At 37.9% G+C, this 16189-nt stretch overlaps 1 protein-coding gene across 2 annotated transcripts in view; it reads right to left on the bottom strand.

Annotated features, from left to right (window-relative positions):
- Positions 1 to 7543: 7543 nt before the first annotated feature.
- The window catches only part of RIN2 (Ras and Rab interactor 2), a 69544-nt gene continuing 60898 nt past the window's right edge, over positions 7544 to 16189 (bottom strand). For both annotated transcript variants that reach the window (XM_087721892.1, XM_087721894.1), the window contains 3 exons: positions 14727 to 14858; positions 10327 to 10490; positions 7544 to 9669 (listed from right to left, as the gene is read on the bottom strand). In XM_087721892.1, the coding sequence (XP_087578018.1) occupies positions 9349 to 9669; positions 10327 to 10490; positions 14727 to 14858 (617 nt within the window). In that variant the 3' untranslated portion in view covers positions 7544 to 9348. The remainder of the gene's footprint in view (positions 9670 to 10326; positions 10491 to 14726; positions 14859 to 16189) is intronic.

Here is a 16189-nt window from a genome sequence, read left to right as displayed (position 1 = left end):
TTGGGGAAAAAATCTTGAAGTGTGACTACCTATGTACACTTCGAATTTACTTGAGCGTTATATTTTCCTGGCTTATTTTACCATTGTTTTGGTAAAACTTATTTACATTTTGCAGTGATTATTTTCTTATATTTCTGTACAGGTTTCTAAAATGGTAAAACTTAGATGATGGTTTTTTTTGCATGTTGACATACTTCTTAAAGTGAAATTCCAACAACACTCAACATTTTAAAAAAGACATGTTTCTATTTTTAGCTGTTAATTGCCCTGTAATATAGATTCATAATGCCCTCAATAACAATTTATTTTAGATCAGTTGCATTTCAAGCAATCTAAAATTGTAAAGTCCCAAATGTATTTTATTTATACATTAAGGCAATGAAAATTTTCATATTTAACAAAGTTTAGAATCAAAGTAATATAAAATTGGGTGTGTGTCTTTTGAGTTAGTCCATTAAAAGAATCTCTCTGTATAAAACATAATCAACTAAGCTCCAATTTAAGAATATTTTTTAAAAATATTTTCCAAGAATGTATGATACATTTTTTTTGTATGTTCTATTGTGGAGCAGAGGGGGGTTCCTACCAGTTTGGACCGATTCAGCCAAACCAGTAGTGGTTTGTGGGCCTGGATTGCCAGAACTGGCAGCGGTTCCCCAATTGTGCCCTGGCATGTTCCCCGGCATATTTTTTCATTTTTAAATGTTCTGCGCATGCACAGACCTATTTATTGGCAACTGCGCACACACACAGAGTGAAGTGCGAGTGCGCGCACAAAAGTGCGCATGCACTGAACCAGCAGTAATGTTGGCAGCAGCTCATCCCTGCTCTAGAGTGATGAAACATAAGGCCACCTTCACTTGTCAGGGGGAAAAAACAAAACAAAATCTTGAAATAAGTTACCTACAATTTGAAAAGTTGTCTACAATACTCTCCTTTTTCAAGACAAGGTATATTATCCAAAGAATTTTAACAGGCCAGTTTAACATCCTTTTATTATCAAAATATAATTTGCTTTTACTATCATTTATAAAAACCAGGGTTCTTACCTATTGGATGAAAGGAAAGCAAGTTTTGTTTTAATTCAAAGATGCTCCGAAAGGAGTTGCATCTGGAAATGAAAGGGCTGGATAGGTGACCGTTTAATGATAATGGCAACATTTACTGTTATGAATGGATAGGACTGCTGGTTTCAACTAATTTGGCAGGTTTCAACAAAACAGGTGCAGGTAAATGTACCCTTAGAAATATGTGAGATTCTTTTTTTTTATTCAGGAGACTAATGATGATTCTGGATGCACAGATGTAACCAATAAAATATTTTTCTTTCAAAAGTCTTTTTCCCGTGACTCAACTTCCAAGCAACTCTACCTGGATGATTGAGAATCTTCACTGATACAATCACCATATGTTCAAAAGGAAAAGAAACCCCACAAATCCTTCTAGAAGCAAAAGGCAAACATTTAGTAGGTTTTCAGTTTGTTTAGTAAAGAGAAATTTGTTTCTTTTTGATAACTATGATTAATCCTAAAGAAAATAGTTGTCATTCCAAAATTTCCCCTATTTCAGGAAAATATGACCAAACTAGTCTAGGTGGAATCTCTTCATAGGCTAAAACAGCTACAACTTTTTCTGTAAGGCTATTATATACAATATATATTCCTAATATGCTCTATTATTTGGAAAACCAGTTTGGTACAGTGGTTAAGGCACTTGGCTACATACCAGGAAACCGTGAATTGCAGTCCTGCTTCAGGCATGAAAGCCAACTGGTGTCTTTGGGGCCAGTAATTCTCTGAACCGATTGTTGTTATGGGGGGGGGAGGAGTCTTAGATGTTCTCTCCCTTAAGTTATTTACAACTAATAAAGGTGGGATATAAATGAATACAATTCTGATAATATTCTAAAAATTCCAATAAATACTTCCAAGCTAATATACTAACTGTTCCTCTAAACTTATTAAAAATTCTATTGCATACACATATTATCAAGTTTCCACTGTTGAATTATTTTTTTGCTGGCTTATAGCTCCAAAACAGAAATAAGTACTTATTCAAGCTACACTTCCAGGTGCTTACTAGTATCCCTGGCCAACTCCTGTTTCAGAGAATCCCTAAGTAAATGCCGCATCCAACATTCACATGGTGCAGTCTTTCCGCCAACATAAATGCCGCGTCCAATCATGCACACACAGGCCGCAATATCTCAAGTGTTTTCTTAGCTGGGGAAAAGGTGATTTCTAATATTCCACCCTGGCAATCTTGCTTTTCCTTGGGATTCCACCCTCAAGACTCTGCAACGCAGGCAACATCCACGCGGCAAGAAAGAAATGAGTTCTGTATTGGCAATATTGGGACTGCAATTGGTTCTGCTGCTTTCCTAAGAGAGCAGATCTTCTCCGCTGAAAAGACTTGAGCAAACAAACGCCCCAAGAAAGCGTACGCAGGGAACCCACAGACCCGGAAATACTTTTCGCAAACTGGGAGGGGCTTGAGCAGTTGCGTAATGTTCCGCCCCCTAGCGTCAGCAGGCGAACATTAAGAGGGACAAATATAGAGATAATAAATTGGATTAGCAACCATTCCATACTGTAACTTCTATTTCAGTGTTTCTCAACCTTGGCAACTTGAAGATGTCTAGATTTCAATTCCCAGAATTCCCCAGCCAGCATTCGCTGGCTGGGGAATTGTGGGAATTGAAGTCCGGACATCTTCAAGTTACCAAGGTTGAGAAACACTGTTCTATTTAGTCGATTACGACCACCTCATTTTCTGTTCCGGCTATGGGCACATTAAAACGTCGTCATTCACTCGCGAAGAAGCCATTGAAGCAATTCAGTAGTTGTTTTGTTTTTTTTAAATGGCAACTTGAAAATGCGTGGACTTCAACTCCCAGAATTCCCCAGGCAATAGCTGACTGGTGGATTCTGGGAATTGAAGTCCCCACATCTTCAAGTTGCCAAGTTCCTAAATCTGAGCTATCTTTTTTCCCCATTTGAAGTGTCTCTACGCCATTTATTTAGGCTGCCAATGATTCTAAATATAAAGGGTTTCGATTCATAAAACATTGCCGCACTGGCGGTCAGAACGCCAAGCAGATTGGGACAGATACATTTGGCAATAGCTGTCGAAGGGCAACACAATAGAACAGCCCAGTTACGCTCACTATTAATGCATTAGATCAGAAAAATGCATAATGCATATGCATTTTTAGATCCGAGACTAGATTTGGTCCTACATACTTTCGAATAGAGCAGTTTCATCTTGTTACAAAAAATTTCTTTGTTCTCTGTGGGCAAACGAGTGGCACTAAAACACCGTGTATTTAAAGTCTGGGATTTCGATATGTCCGATATACAATCTAGACTAGAGCCTAGGATGAATGAAGTTCCTCTAATGACAGTTTCCCTTGTGGGATAAAGCAATTATGGGCCTTGCGCAACTGTTCCTGGTTTCGTTTATGAACTTTATCTGATCTAAGCAAAAGAGAGAATGGGAGGATCTAAGATTACTGAGCAACATGATGACAAAATCCTTTCCCCCCTAAAACTTTTGTGCATTACCAAACTGGAAATCAGGAAAAAAAAACAGCCCATATCCTTTATGTTTCACATCATTTTTTCTCAACATCTCAAATAATCAAATTATGAACAATTCACAACAATCAAACATCTAACAGGTTTTGATAGTGTGGCTCTAAGGCACTGAATTTGTTTTTATTATTTGATTTTGGTTTTTTAACATACATTTATATTTTCTTTTCCATCCGAAACTATATTGAAGTCATAGAATACAACAGCCTGAATGAAGAAATTGGTAAAAATCAGAGTTCAGATTTAAGAGCCAAGGTGGCGCAGTGGTTAAATGCAGCACTGCAGGCTACTGCTAGATCAGCGGTTCAGCGGTTCAAATCTCACCGGCTCAGGGTTGACTCAGCCTTCCATCCTTCCGAGGTGGGTAAAATGAGGACCCAGATTGTTGGGGGCAATATGCTGACTCTCTGTAAACCGCTTAGAGAGGGCTGAAAGCCCTATGAAGCGGTATATAAGTCTACTGCTATTTATTGTTGTATTTAGTTGCATTAAAATGTGGATTGAAGGGACATAATATAAAGCCACCTATTTTTTTTTATATTAGATCTGTCTAGAAACAATTAAATCATTGAATACCTCTATTTGCACAGAACGAAAAATAACAATGAATTCAACTATTTCCTATACCCCAATTCAAAAATATGGATCTGAAGCATAAATCCTAAGGATGGGATTAAAGCAGGGATTTTAATAGATTGTCAGGATGCATCTAAAAATGTAAAATCATACACATTGAATGAGTCTCACTTTTTTTTTTCTTGGAACCTACTGTTGGGTCACAGGTGACGTCTGTCTATATGCTGTGGTTTAGGTGGAATCTGAAGACATCAAGAAGATCCATGCTTTGGATCCATATATTTGCATCATCATAGTTCCAAACCAATTGGTTATATGAATTTCCAGTAATAATTTATTCTTTATAAAACATCCTACATGATGTTAGATATGAGTTCACTTCCCAATTGATTCAAATAAAATAGCCCAAATTCAAATCTCATTCTATTGTCTAGATTTAAGAAATACATTTAATTTTTATTGTAATTAGTTATTTCTTTTAGGCTCCAGTACAGTTGAAGAAAGGCTGCCAAATTATATTCTCCCACTACTCTGGTTTTGGGGACAGAAAATAGTTTGGGGAGGGGCCAAATTTTTTGTCATCCCACTTATAGTGTTTGTGATCCTGATCAAACTATTTTTGAATTAGAAATAATGAAGTCTGAGATTCTACTTTTAATGACTACTCCTGTACACATGACACCTCTTGGTTCCTTGAGTCATCTATAGCTAAGTGATGTTTATCCATTGGGCAGAGTCAAATAGGTTGTGAAAATATGTACATAGTGTGAGTTTAAATATTAGGTCTTCTTTCTTGGCTTCTTTGGTGATTGATTTTTCTTCTCCCACCTTCAAAAGGTTGAGTGGATGGAATATGTGATCTCAGATCTCCTGTTTCCAGACCTTCTGCCAACAGATGTATCTGATTGAACCTCTTTGGTCACTTATTGTATGTCCTTGCTCCTCCTTTTGGCTGTTTAGGAAAACTAAACATTGAGCTTTCAATTTGTGCATAAAATTTATAGGTAACTAGTTTAGAAAACTAAAAAGATAAGTTAAAATATTGGGTTTCTGTTGTGATGGACTCTTGTGACGAGCCGATTGACAGATGTTGGAAGCAGTTAGCTTCCTCCCATAATTGGGGCTTACCAGGGGTTGTGACACTAATATATACCTTCTTCCCTGGCTTCAGCTGATAAGGAGGAGACCTGTGGCTTGATGGCTAAGACGTTTGCCTAAGATGCAATACAGCACAGGTTCGAATCCCAGTAAGAGTATGGCTAGCTGATGAGAGCTAAATAGCTTGAAATAGATCTATACTAGTCTCTCTTTATTTATTTATCAGCACAAAAAGAAACACAAATATAACAAAGGCAACAGTAAAAATATTGGGTTTCTGTCATGATGGACTCTTGTGACGAGCCAATTGACAGATGTTGGAAGCAGTTAGCTTCCTCCCATAATTGGGGCTTACCAGGGGTTGTGACACACACACACACACACACACACACACACACACACACACACACACATATATATATATACACACACACTTAAAGTCACAACCCCTGGTATGCCTTTAAGTATATACCTCCCACCCTGGCTGGCTGATAAGGAGTCGTTCTCTGTAGCTCAAATGGTTAACTCCCTCCCTATATATACACATACATACATAAGGGGTGAGTTCCAGCAGGCACTACTGCCGGTTTGCTCATGTGTGTGCTGTGTGCGCACATCACACACATGTGCGTGTGCATGCACAGCACAATTAAAATTGTTTTGTGCATGCGCAGAACTGAAAAACAAGATGGCAGTGGCTATGGCGCCGCCTGGAGAACCAGTTTGGGGGCATGGCAGGCCTGGGTTGTTGCCGGTTCCAGCACCCCAGGCCGCCAAACCACTACCGGTTCAGCCAAAGCGGTTTGAACCAGTAGAAACCTCCCACTGATATACATACATAAATAAATAAATATATATATCTGCACTATATATATGTATGTGTATGTGTATGTGTATGTGTGTGTGTCTTTGGTTATTCGGGTTTTCTCCCGCGTAAAATTGGACAGGTCTTGGTGACGTTTTGACGAAGTCTCATTCGTCATCTTCAGGTTTCGTGCTTCCAGGAGCAATGCCTCTTGACTGTTTAAAATATAGTCTAAGACAATTTAAAAAAAGAATCCACACAGAATAAAACTATTTTAAAAAATCCTATGCACAATAAATAAAATATTATTTTATTTTAAAAAAATAAAAGAAAAAAACCAAGCTTACTTACCAGCAGGCACAAGTGAGCACTCCAAGTCAATCCAGAATGATGTAGATGTTAATACAAAGAACTGAGCAAATTAAAATGGTGAAATTAGTCAGGGAAATATTTTTCAAAGAAACTTTGCCACCATTTTCCCCACACGAGCCGACCTCCAACCTCCCCAGAAAATCCAGGAAGGAACACTCGCGGCTTCTCTAGCCAAGTATTTCCTGGAGCTCTATGGTACTTGGTCATTTTTTCTTATAAAATGAGGTAAAAGGGGTGTGGGGGGGTGTCCGTTTTCTTGCTTTAATGTTTTAATTATATCTTCAATGAAAGTACTGAGACATAGAGAGAGGTTAGACAGAGTGTCTTTTGTCTTGCCCCGGTTAGGATTTCTTAAGCAAATCCACTGGGCTTTCAACATGAAGCCAGAAAATCGGGACTTCTTTAAAACGCCCCGGGACACGGGACAAATTGTTATAAATCGTGACTGTCCCACCATAATCGGGATGTCTGGTCACCTTAGTCACATAAAGCATACGCATCTTATGCAACAGAACATACTAGTATATATAGGTCAGATATTTTTGATTGCCCAGTATATTAAGATACTATAATGATTCCTCAGAAATTTGCAAAGCATTCTAATTATCCAGTTAGATAGAAAAATGGGGGGCGGGAATTATTTTTCTCTTTCTTTTTTTTACAAATGGGGATATATAATCTACCATTTTCAGTAATTTATTATATAAGTGCTGGATTGTCACACTTAAAAAGAGTTTTAATGTCATTGTTCTGACATGCATTTAAATATTAAATTTGTTCATATTGTCTAGTTAGGAGAATTTCTCTTCCAAATGCAGAAAGTTGTTTTCTCTATTTACGTAGAAAAAGAGGCACCACTTTTTAAAAAAAGAAAGTGATTCAAAATCGTGCCCATGTTTATCTCTTACTATTATCTCTTATTTGAAACTTTTCTCCTGTCACTTAATGCCAACTGTTTAATCTCTATGATTCTTTGCTTCCTGAAGAAGTCATAATTTCACACTTCAGAAGTTGTTTTCTGACAATTATTGTGATACATTCAGTTTCAAACTTTGACAGTTCAATCTTTTTGTTAACAAATGGAATGAGAAGTGGAGTAAGAGATATTTATTTTTATTTTGTGATTAGATTTTTAAAAATCTCTTTATAGTTATAAGTAAGATGATAAACATACATAATACTCCTTCCTTCTCCTATTTTCTCCCTAACAACAACGTTGTGAGGTGGGTATGTGCTATTGTTTTTTAAGAATTTTGTTTGTATTCATTCAAGGAATGAGAACATTTTGTAAATACTACACATCTGACATTCATACAGCCTCATGCCAAGATCTTTAGCCTTGAACAAGTTAATTGCTACAGAGATGAACTTGTTCCCCCCTATCTTTACACTGCAGTTGGTATCACGTATGCTCGGGTGTGTGGAATCTTAGGAACAAACAATAGAATTTCACTTGCATATAGTTTGGGAACTTAAAGAAAATGTTTTAGAAATAGATGACATACACAAATGTAAGCTAAAGAGTGTTTACTGTTCTGCCATCTTGGTAAATCTGCCAAATGTACAGATTAATGCAAATTCTTAGCTCTGATATTTTTAAGTAGAAAAGTACAATTTTCTATCAAAATTCTTACTGAAAGCAAAATTTACAATTTTAATAGTGTTTGATGGGGCTTGCTTCTGAATTTTGGCAAAACCTTTAACTGATCAACTCATTTTCCTGCCGTCTTTAACACAACAGATGTCTAAGCAGTATTTCTATAGCTATACTGTTTTAAAAATAAAAATAAAAATCTTCATTTTTTAGAAGAAGTTGTATACGTCATACGAGAGATAATTTCACAATATTATGGTTGATATAGTGACAGACTGTTCTCCTGGAAACCAAATCACAATTCTGTAAATATATATTGAACTGCTTGGAAGAAAAAGACCAAAAAAACTGTACTGATTCTCAACATTTTCCTACTATACGTCAGGAAGTTGAGTCGTGGCAAATTGACTTCTTCTTTTTTTGTTTGTTTGTTTGAAATGTTTCACTGCTTATATAAGTAGTTTCTTCAATTTTCTTCTTCCCTAATATATGTGACTCTTAAACCAAACCTACTCTTTTTACCAAACCTAATTGATACATATCCATCTTTCCCCAAAACATGACTGTCCGACATAATCATCTTCTTATAGCTGAAATCTGAATGACCAATTTTGAACATAACCTGTTTACAAAATCATTTTTAAAAATATGGTTTGACATTTTGGAAAGCTAGATATTAATACATAATTAAATAAAAAAAACATCACTTACTCTAAAACCAGCAAGAGATTTATTTTCTATTTTGTGTTAAAATCACATGCATAATTATATAATATTTTATCATTAAAAAATACTTTACAAACACGACAGTTTACCTGCAACTGCTATAAAATTTCTTGAAATATATATAAAAAGTTGCTTTCAATAAAATAATAATAAAGCAACTATTTTTTTAAAAAAAGGCTGTTATCCATATTTTTACTGATGCTCTGCATCAGAAAATAATGCATTTATACACTGATTAAATGGTCACCCTAACAGTTAGTTTAAAAGAAGTTGGATCCACTGTATATGCAATTGAAAATAATGCATAAATGAAAGATATAAGTAAAACCCACTACAGATCTGCAGATGATGGCACTGCAGAACATCTGAGAAGCCACCGTGTCAGATTACAGATGGTGGATGCTATGTTTTGCTTTTGAAGAACCCGTAAAGCTGGATCATCACAGCATTTTTTTTTACAGATTATGTATAATCACTGATGGTAATACATAATTCATATGCTTACTGATCAGTAGGTTTTAGAGAACATGGATTATTTAATCTCAACTCCTAGTCAGTTTATATAACAATTAAAATAATTAGCTTTATGTATTTTGGTCACTGTTGTCATTCTGGAATATTGCCCCGTAAGGATCACTGTTGATGCGTCTATATACAAAATGGAAGACCTGAGGCTGTGGCCGACTGTGCAATTCAGCTTTGATTTTTTGGGGATAGGTATCTTCTGTCAGTTGCTGCCAAGTGTCATCAATAAAAAGAAACAGGCTAAAGTTCTCAGGATTATCCACTTTAAACTTCTCAGCACAGAGCTGGCACACATCTTCTGTAGTAATATATGGCCTCACTAGCAATGTTTTTCCTGTGCAGCCACTGTTGATTTCCTGGAATGCAACTCGTAGGTAGTTCTGGGGAGCAGGAAAATACATGGAAAAAATTAAAATGTACAAGCAAAGCATTCAATGCTGCATTTTGCACCAGTACAAATAAAGGAATCACCACCACCATCATCATCATTATCATCATCATCAAAATAAGAAGGGTTCATTCAGCGTGGTGTTGCATAATATTAATATGCAAATGGATATTGCCAAGACTCTGAGGGAACATATGATGGGTTCAAAGAAAAAGAGGAAGGAAGGGAGGAAAGAAATACAAAGTATGCATGCTGGAATACAATTTGTCCTTGCAATACGGGTAATCCTCACTTAACCTACCCTAACTGGGACTGAAATTTCCATCACTGAGCAATGCAGTCAATAAGAGAAACATCACATGATCTCACTACTTAGTAATGGCAGCTTTGGTCGTCCTTGTTGCAGTCATTAGAACCAAGACGTAGGAAAAGACTACACGCATATCCTGTGTGTTTTTTGTTAGTTGAGTGAAATCTTTCTCTCCGTTTTTAATTCCGAATGCAACTGATACATTGCATTTGAATTTTTCAAAGGAAGGGTTGTTTAACTAACATCAGCCAAGGGAAATCATCGCTGTGCACTCTATAACACCAGTCTTCTATCTTGTACAAAACAGAAAAATCACTTTCTGGAAAACATAAACAATACCTGAAAATCATCAACAGATGGGATCGTTCTGTTTGTTGTTCTCCGCTTATGCCACTGCCTGAGAGTATTTCTGGCCTCTGAACACAACAGTCTTGCTGCTTGCTCTTCTTGGAAATTCTTAATTAAGGACAGCGCTCCATATGCACTTGTCAAATAGTAGCCTCCTGTGAAAATTACAAGGAGATAAATAATTATTAATGAGTTGGTTATATGTGGAGGAACAAATCAAAACCATAGCGATAATTTCCATGAAATATTAATTTGGAAGAAACTCAAATACAATAGTTTGCCAGTTATTTGGAAACCTGTCAGAGTCCTTAGATTTCTCAGAAACTTGTTAGGGATTCTTAGTGAGGAGGTCAAGTTTTAATGGCTATTTAACTATCATGTTGGAGTTGGAGTTGGAGTTTATTCAATTTGTAGGCCGCCCTATTCCCCGAAGGGACTCAGGGCGGCTGAACAAAAGCCAAGGGAGGGGAAATTACAAAAAGTAAGATAAAAAACAATCAGACAATACTAACAACTTAAAAGCACAACAGACACAGCAAATTCAAGTAGGGGGGGGGAACTCAACCCCAGGCTTGCTGGGACAGCCAGGTCTTCACGGCCGTCCGGAAGGCCTGAAGGGTGGAGAGGGTCCGAATCTCCACGGGGAGCTCGTTCCAAAGGGCCGGAGCAGCCACAGAGAAGGCCCTCCTCCGAGTAGTCGCCAGCCGACATTGGCCGGCAGATGGAATACAGAGGAGGCCTAATCTGTGGGATCGAATGGGTATGTGGGAGGTAATTGGCAGGAGGCGGTCTCTCAAGTACCCATGTCCAATACCATGTAGGGCTTTATAAGTAATAACTAGCACCCTGAAGCGTATCCGGAGACCAATTGGTAGCCAGTGCAGCTCGCGGAGGATAGGTGTAACGTGGGTGTACCGGGGTGCACCCACAATCGCTCGCGCGGCTGCATTCTGGACCAGCTGGAATCTCCGAACACTCTTCAAGGGCTGCCCCATGTAGAGCGCATTGCAATAGTGTTTTCCATTATAGCGCAGCACTGTACAAAGTAAGAGTATACTATTCATTTAGACTCTAGTGAGATTCAAGACATCTGGTTGAAATGTCATCGATACCGAAGATACATGTTTACATCTTGAGAATATTCTACAAAGGAGAGAGGCTCTGCAGCAGAAATGCTTATACAGGAAAAGATCTCTGCAAAAAGGAAGCTTCAAAATAGTTATGCCCATGGCGAATTGCAACTTTTCTGTTCCTTTAGTTTCTATCTTCATCTATTGTTTGCCTTGCACAAATATAGCAGGTAAATCAGTAGCTTTACATTATCACCTAAGAGCAGGGATGAGTAAATTGAAAATCTATGACCCACATAAAGTCTCTGGCAAAGTGTGGTGGGGCCTTGCTTTTCACTTGATCAGTTTGAATTTCACTAGGAGTAAAACGAGATTGATCTAGCGATTAAGACGCTGGACTAGGAGTGGTGGAACCTGAGCTCCAAGTCTCACCTTCAGCATGAAAGGTAGTTGGGTAACTTTGGGACAGTCACTCCCTCTACCCCCCCCCCTTGTGGTTGTAAGCCGCCCTGAGTCCCCTCAGGGAAAAGGGCGGCCTATAAATCCCAATAAACTCAAACTCAAACTCAAACTCTAAGCTCTAGGAAGAAAGCAACGGCGTTTCTCAAACTGTTGTCTGGAAAACTGAATGGATTTGTCTAAGGCAGTAGCGTTTTTAAAAGACTGATTCAAAGCCAAAAAGAAAAAAAAGAAAGGGGGGGGGGAGGAATAAAGGAGATGATTCCGATCTTTTCTTTCTAATAAAAAAGGTTGAAAATCATTAAAAACCAATTGCCCATGGTAACAAAACATAGCAATCTGTGGGGGTGGGGAGGATATATATGTGCAAAAGTAATATATCCATGTGAACATATGTGCTATTGTATGCAATCACCCATACATTTGTGTACAGCTGAAGGTGGGTAATATCCTCAGGAATTATCAAGTGACTGGAGTTTTGGGACATTTCTCTCAGCTCCTCTTTCACCAGAAAGGGAATTATGTCCCCCTCTCCTTAGCCACCAAGATTTTGGGAAAGAGAAAGCCTGATGTTCTTTGGTGGCCTAGCAAATATCAGCATCCAGCCTCTTGGCAAGCAGCTGAGTTGAAGTTGTTTTTGTTTTCTCTTAGAAAGGGAAGTTTTTGTCCAGATTTAACTGCTTCGGCATTCTTTTGTTTTCATCTGTCTTGGGAATGGAAGGAAAGAGTCTCTGGAATGTTTTTCTCTGTTCCAGACTCATGCTGGATCAAATAACTGAAAATGTAGAAATCTAAAGAAAGAGTGCTTTAGAATGGAAGACATACTCTAGGCCCTATTTAAAATGCAAATATATTCTGAAAATGCTTACAATCACTATGAGATTTGAGATTTGTTAGGTTTATATGCCTCCCTTCTCCCAAGGACTCAGGGCAGCGTACAACAATTAAAAAAAAACATAATATAAAAGTTAAAAAAAAAACTAAATGGAATATCCCAAACCCAATTAAAATTGACAACACATTATTTTTTAAAAAAATAGAATTAAAATTAACAGTGATCAATACTATTTTGTTTTGTTCAGGCCAGGCCGGCTTGCTGGAAAAGCCAACTTTTTAGGACACATCGGAAGGACCGGAGGTCGGGGATTATACGAAGCTCCGGGGGCAGCTCATTCCAGAGGGAAGGCGCTCCCACAGAGAAGGCTCTCCCCCTGGGGGTTGCTAGTCGACACTGTCTGGCTGACGGCACCCTGAGGAGGCCAACTCTGTGGGATCGCACTGGACAGTGGGAGGCTACCGGTGGCAGTAGGTCACCGCAGGTATGAATGCTACTTACTCCCAATAGAAGAGTCAACAGGTATTTATAGGGAATAGACACATTTATATGTTTTTCTCCAGAGGTTATGCTCATTCTAAGACAAATACAGTTTTGGCTACATTAATACAGACTGGAGAGAACCACTACTATTTTTTCTTTCCCACAACATGTCTTTTCTGTCAAAATTATTGACCTATATCTCTAAAGGGTAATATACAAAAAGCTGAAAGTGGAATAAAAGAAGTATCTAATTACCTCACTATCGTATGACACTAATGCAATGCACTGATTCAAAGACCCAGCTATGAATGAGATCATTCTAAATCAGAAACGTCTCTCTGCCATTTCTCTCAGCCCTCCTTTTCCATTTAAAGCAGCTGTATCTTTTCCTGAGATCAGGGAGCTCCAAATCAAGTATTAAATCAAGAGAATTTGCATGGCCTTTGGAACAGTCTCCCACCAGAAATCAGTGGGACTCCTACTTTTTTAGACTTTGGGAGATCTATGAAGACCTAGCTTTTCCCCAAGCATTGGTCTAGAATGGGGGCTTGAGTTGTGAGAAGGTTTGGTCTAGCTCTGGGGGCAGGGGGGAGATATGTTTTTAATTATACTTCTATAATGTAGAAGGATAATTTTTAATTGACACTCAAAAACATAAATATGAAAAAGTTTAAGTTTAAGTTTTATTTTATTTATATGCCGCCCTATTCCCTAAAAGGGACTCAGGGCGGCGAACAACTTAAACGGGAAGGGGAAACATACATGACCAACAACCACACCTGTCGAGAGGGGAGGGGAGCTCATCAACCCCAGGCCTGCCGACACAGCCAGGTTTTAACGGCTTTTCGGAAAGCAGGGAGAGAGGTGAGGGTCCGAATCTCCACGGGGAGATAGTTCCAAAGGGCCGGAGCTGCAACAGAGAAGGCCCTCCCCCGGGTCGTAGCCAGATGGCATTGGCTGGTGGATGGAACCCGGAGGAGGCCGGCCCCGTGCGATCTAATGGGTCTTTGGGAGGTAATTGGCAGCAGGCGGTCTCTCAAGTACCCAGGTCCAATACCATGAAGGGCTTTATAAGTAATAACTAAAAGCCTTTTCATATTAGTGGAACGCAGTAAGAGAGACTTTCAGAAATGCAAGTGGATATCGCAACATACGGCTTGTTTGTTTTGTTGTGAGGAAAGTCACATTGAATCAGAGTTTTTGTTCAAGCAATACGTGTTAACATTCTGTAGCTATTATAATCTAAATTAACAGGCTAACAGATTTTCCAGTTTCCAAGTATACACATACAGACACATAGACACACAGTTCATTGATTAAAAAATGCCCTCCTTTTACTTCTCATAACAACTGGGAAAAACACTTCTAATTTCATTTGGTTTGGTTATCTCATTGTTTTGTTTTGTAGGACTTTTTTTTGATAAGCAGTTGGTAACAATTTAGAAGCCTTGGCATACTTTCCAAGCTTCTCTATTCAGACATACTATCAGTAAACACATTCCTGGGAGAAAAGTCATCATCCTTAAAAGTTTCAAGGACATTACCTTCTCCATGCAGCAAGGATGGGTCCAGCAGTTCCATCATGTACTCAATTTCAGCATCTAACTCCAGCATGTCACACTGAGCCACAACATAGGTCAGCACTGGCAAAAAGTCATCAGCCCCATACATTCTCCCTAGGGAAAGGATAGGAAATGTAGAGTGGCAGAACACAAACAATAGCAGAATTAATTGCCAGATCTTTTTGCTCTTCTCCATTTATAAAAGCTGTGCTTTTCATTTTCATTTTTATCATGCCAAACATCAGATACCTATAATACTGTCACTGAATATAGCCTGAGGTTTATAGGAACTCATGTAGCTTTGGATGCAGCCTTAACTTTGCTTATAGAGTAGGAATTTATTCTGGTATCATTTAGACACTCTCGATAGCCATGTCTCAACAGAGTTCCTTAAGGCATGGAAGCAGAATGTAATACAGAACCAATACACTAAAAACAAATAGCTCAAAAATTTAAGCAAATTATCTCTTGTTCACACATTGAAACACTTCGTAAATCAAACCACTAGTGTAATAGTCCATACAAATTTGACAACCTGATATTGTAAGGCTCCTGATTAGCTTCATAACGTTCTATTAATTAATTTCAGAAGTTGGCTCATCCTACCTCTTCATGTTATTGGCGAGGTACGAAAGTAGATTTCAAAATCACCAATTCAGGATTGTGATGCTTTATTTTTGCTTACAGCAACAGCATTTTTTTAAATTTAGGAATTTTTGACTGGTAAAAGAAGAATAGTATCTCTGGAAACATTTGATTTTTTTAAAAAAGCACACTTTTTATATAAAAGAATCTCATTCACCCATCCATGTTAGTAAATGTCCTCAAAGGTTTTCAAATAATTGAACTCCACAACATAATTTTTGAACTATCAGGACTGGAAGATTATTGTTTACATTGAGCAAAGTGGGCCAGTTTGGGACTCATCTGCTAAGATAGAGATCTTATATCACATGTGAAGATACCAGAGATCTAAGCTATTATTAATTATCCAGTATAAAAATAGTTGACATTTGCTTTAAGTACTTTGCAACAGTCTTCAATATATAATAACACAACAGCAGCAATTACAATGGTGTTTAGTGAATGAATGGCCTTTTCCAGCAGTGAATATGGAGGTAGGAGTATAACTGCAATTTCCAAAGAAGCACGGAATATTCCATGTTTATTTTGTTATTTTGACTCTCAAAAAGTATGTTGGTGCTTAAAAACAATGTGAGTTGGTATCATCTGAAGAGCCTTTCTCATACAACGACACACCATTTAAATTCAGACCAACACTAATCTTTATAATTACCTCTATAAAGTTTTCACAAAAGAAAATCTGAAACATGGTTAATGACAACTAAATTTTTTATTCCTCCCCCCCACAAAACATTCAACATATCTAGCCTTATTCATACAGAAATCTGATACAATCTGAATTGCACCAAGATTTGAAAAGA

The sequence above is a fragment of the Thamnophis sirtalis genome, unplaced genomic scaffold (assembly GCF_051295495.1).
Source record: "Thamnophis sirtalis isolate CommonGarterSnake01/CBP01778 unplaced genomic scaffold, rThaSir2_p1.2 scaffold_8, whole genome shotgun sequence".
Taxonomy (NCBI): Eukaryota; Metazoa; Chordata; class Lepidosauria; order Squamata; family Natricidae; genus Thamnophis; species Thamnophis sirtalis.
This window is presented reverse-complemented; position numbering and strand designations above follow the sequence as displayed.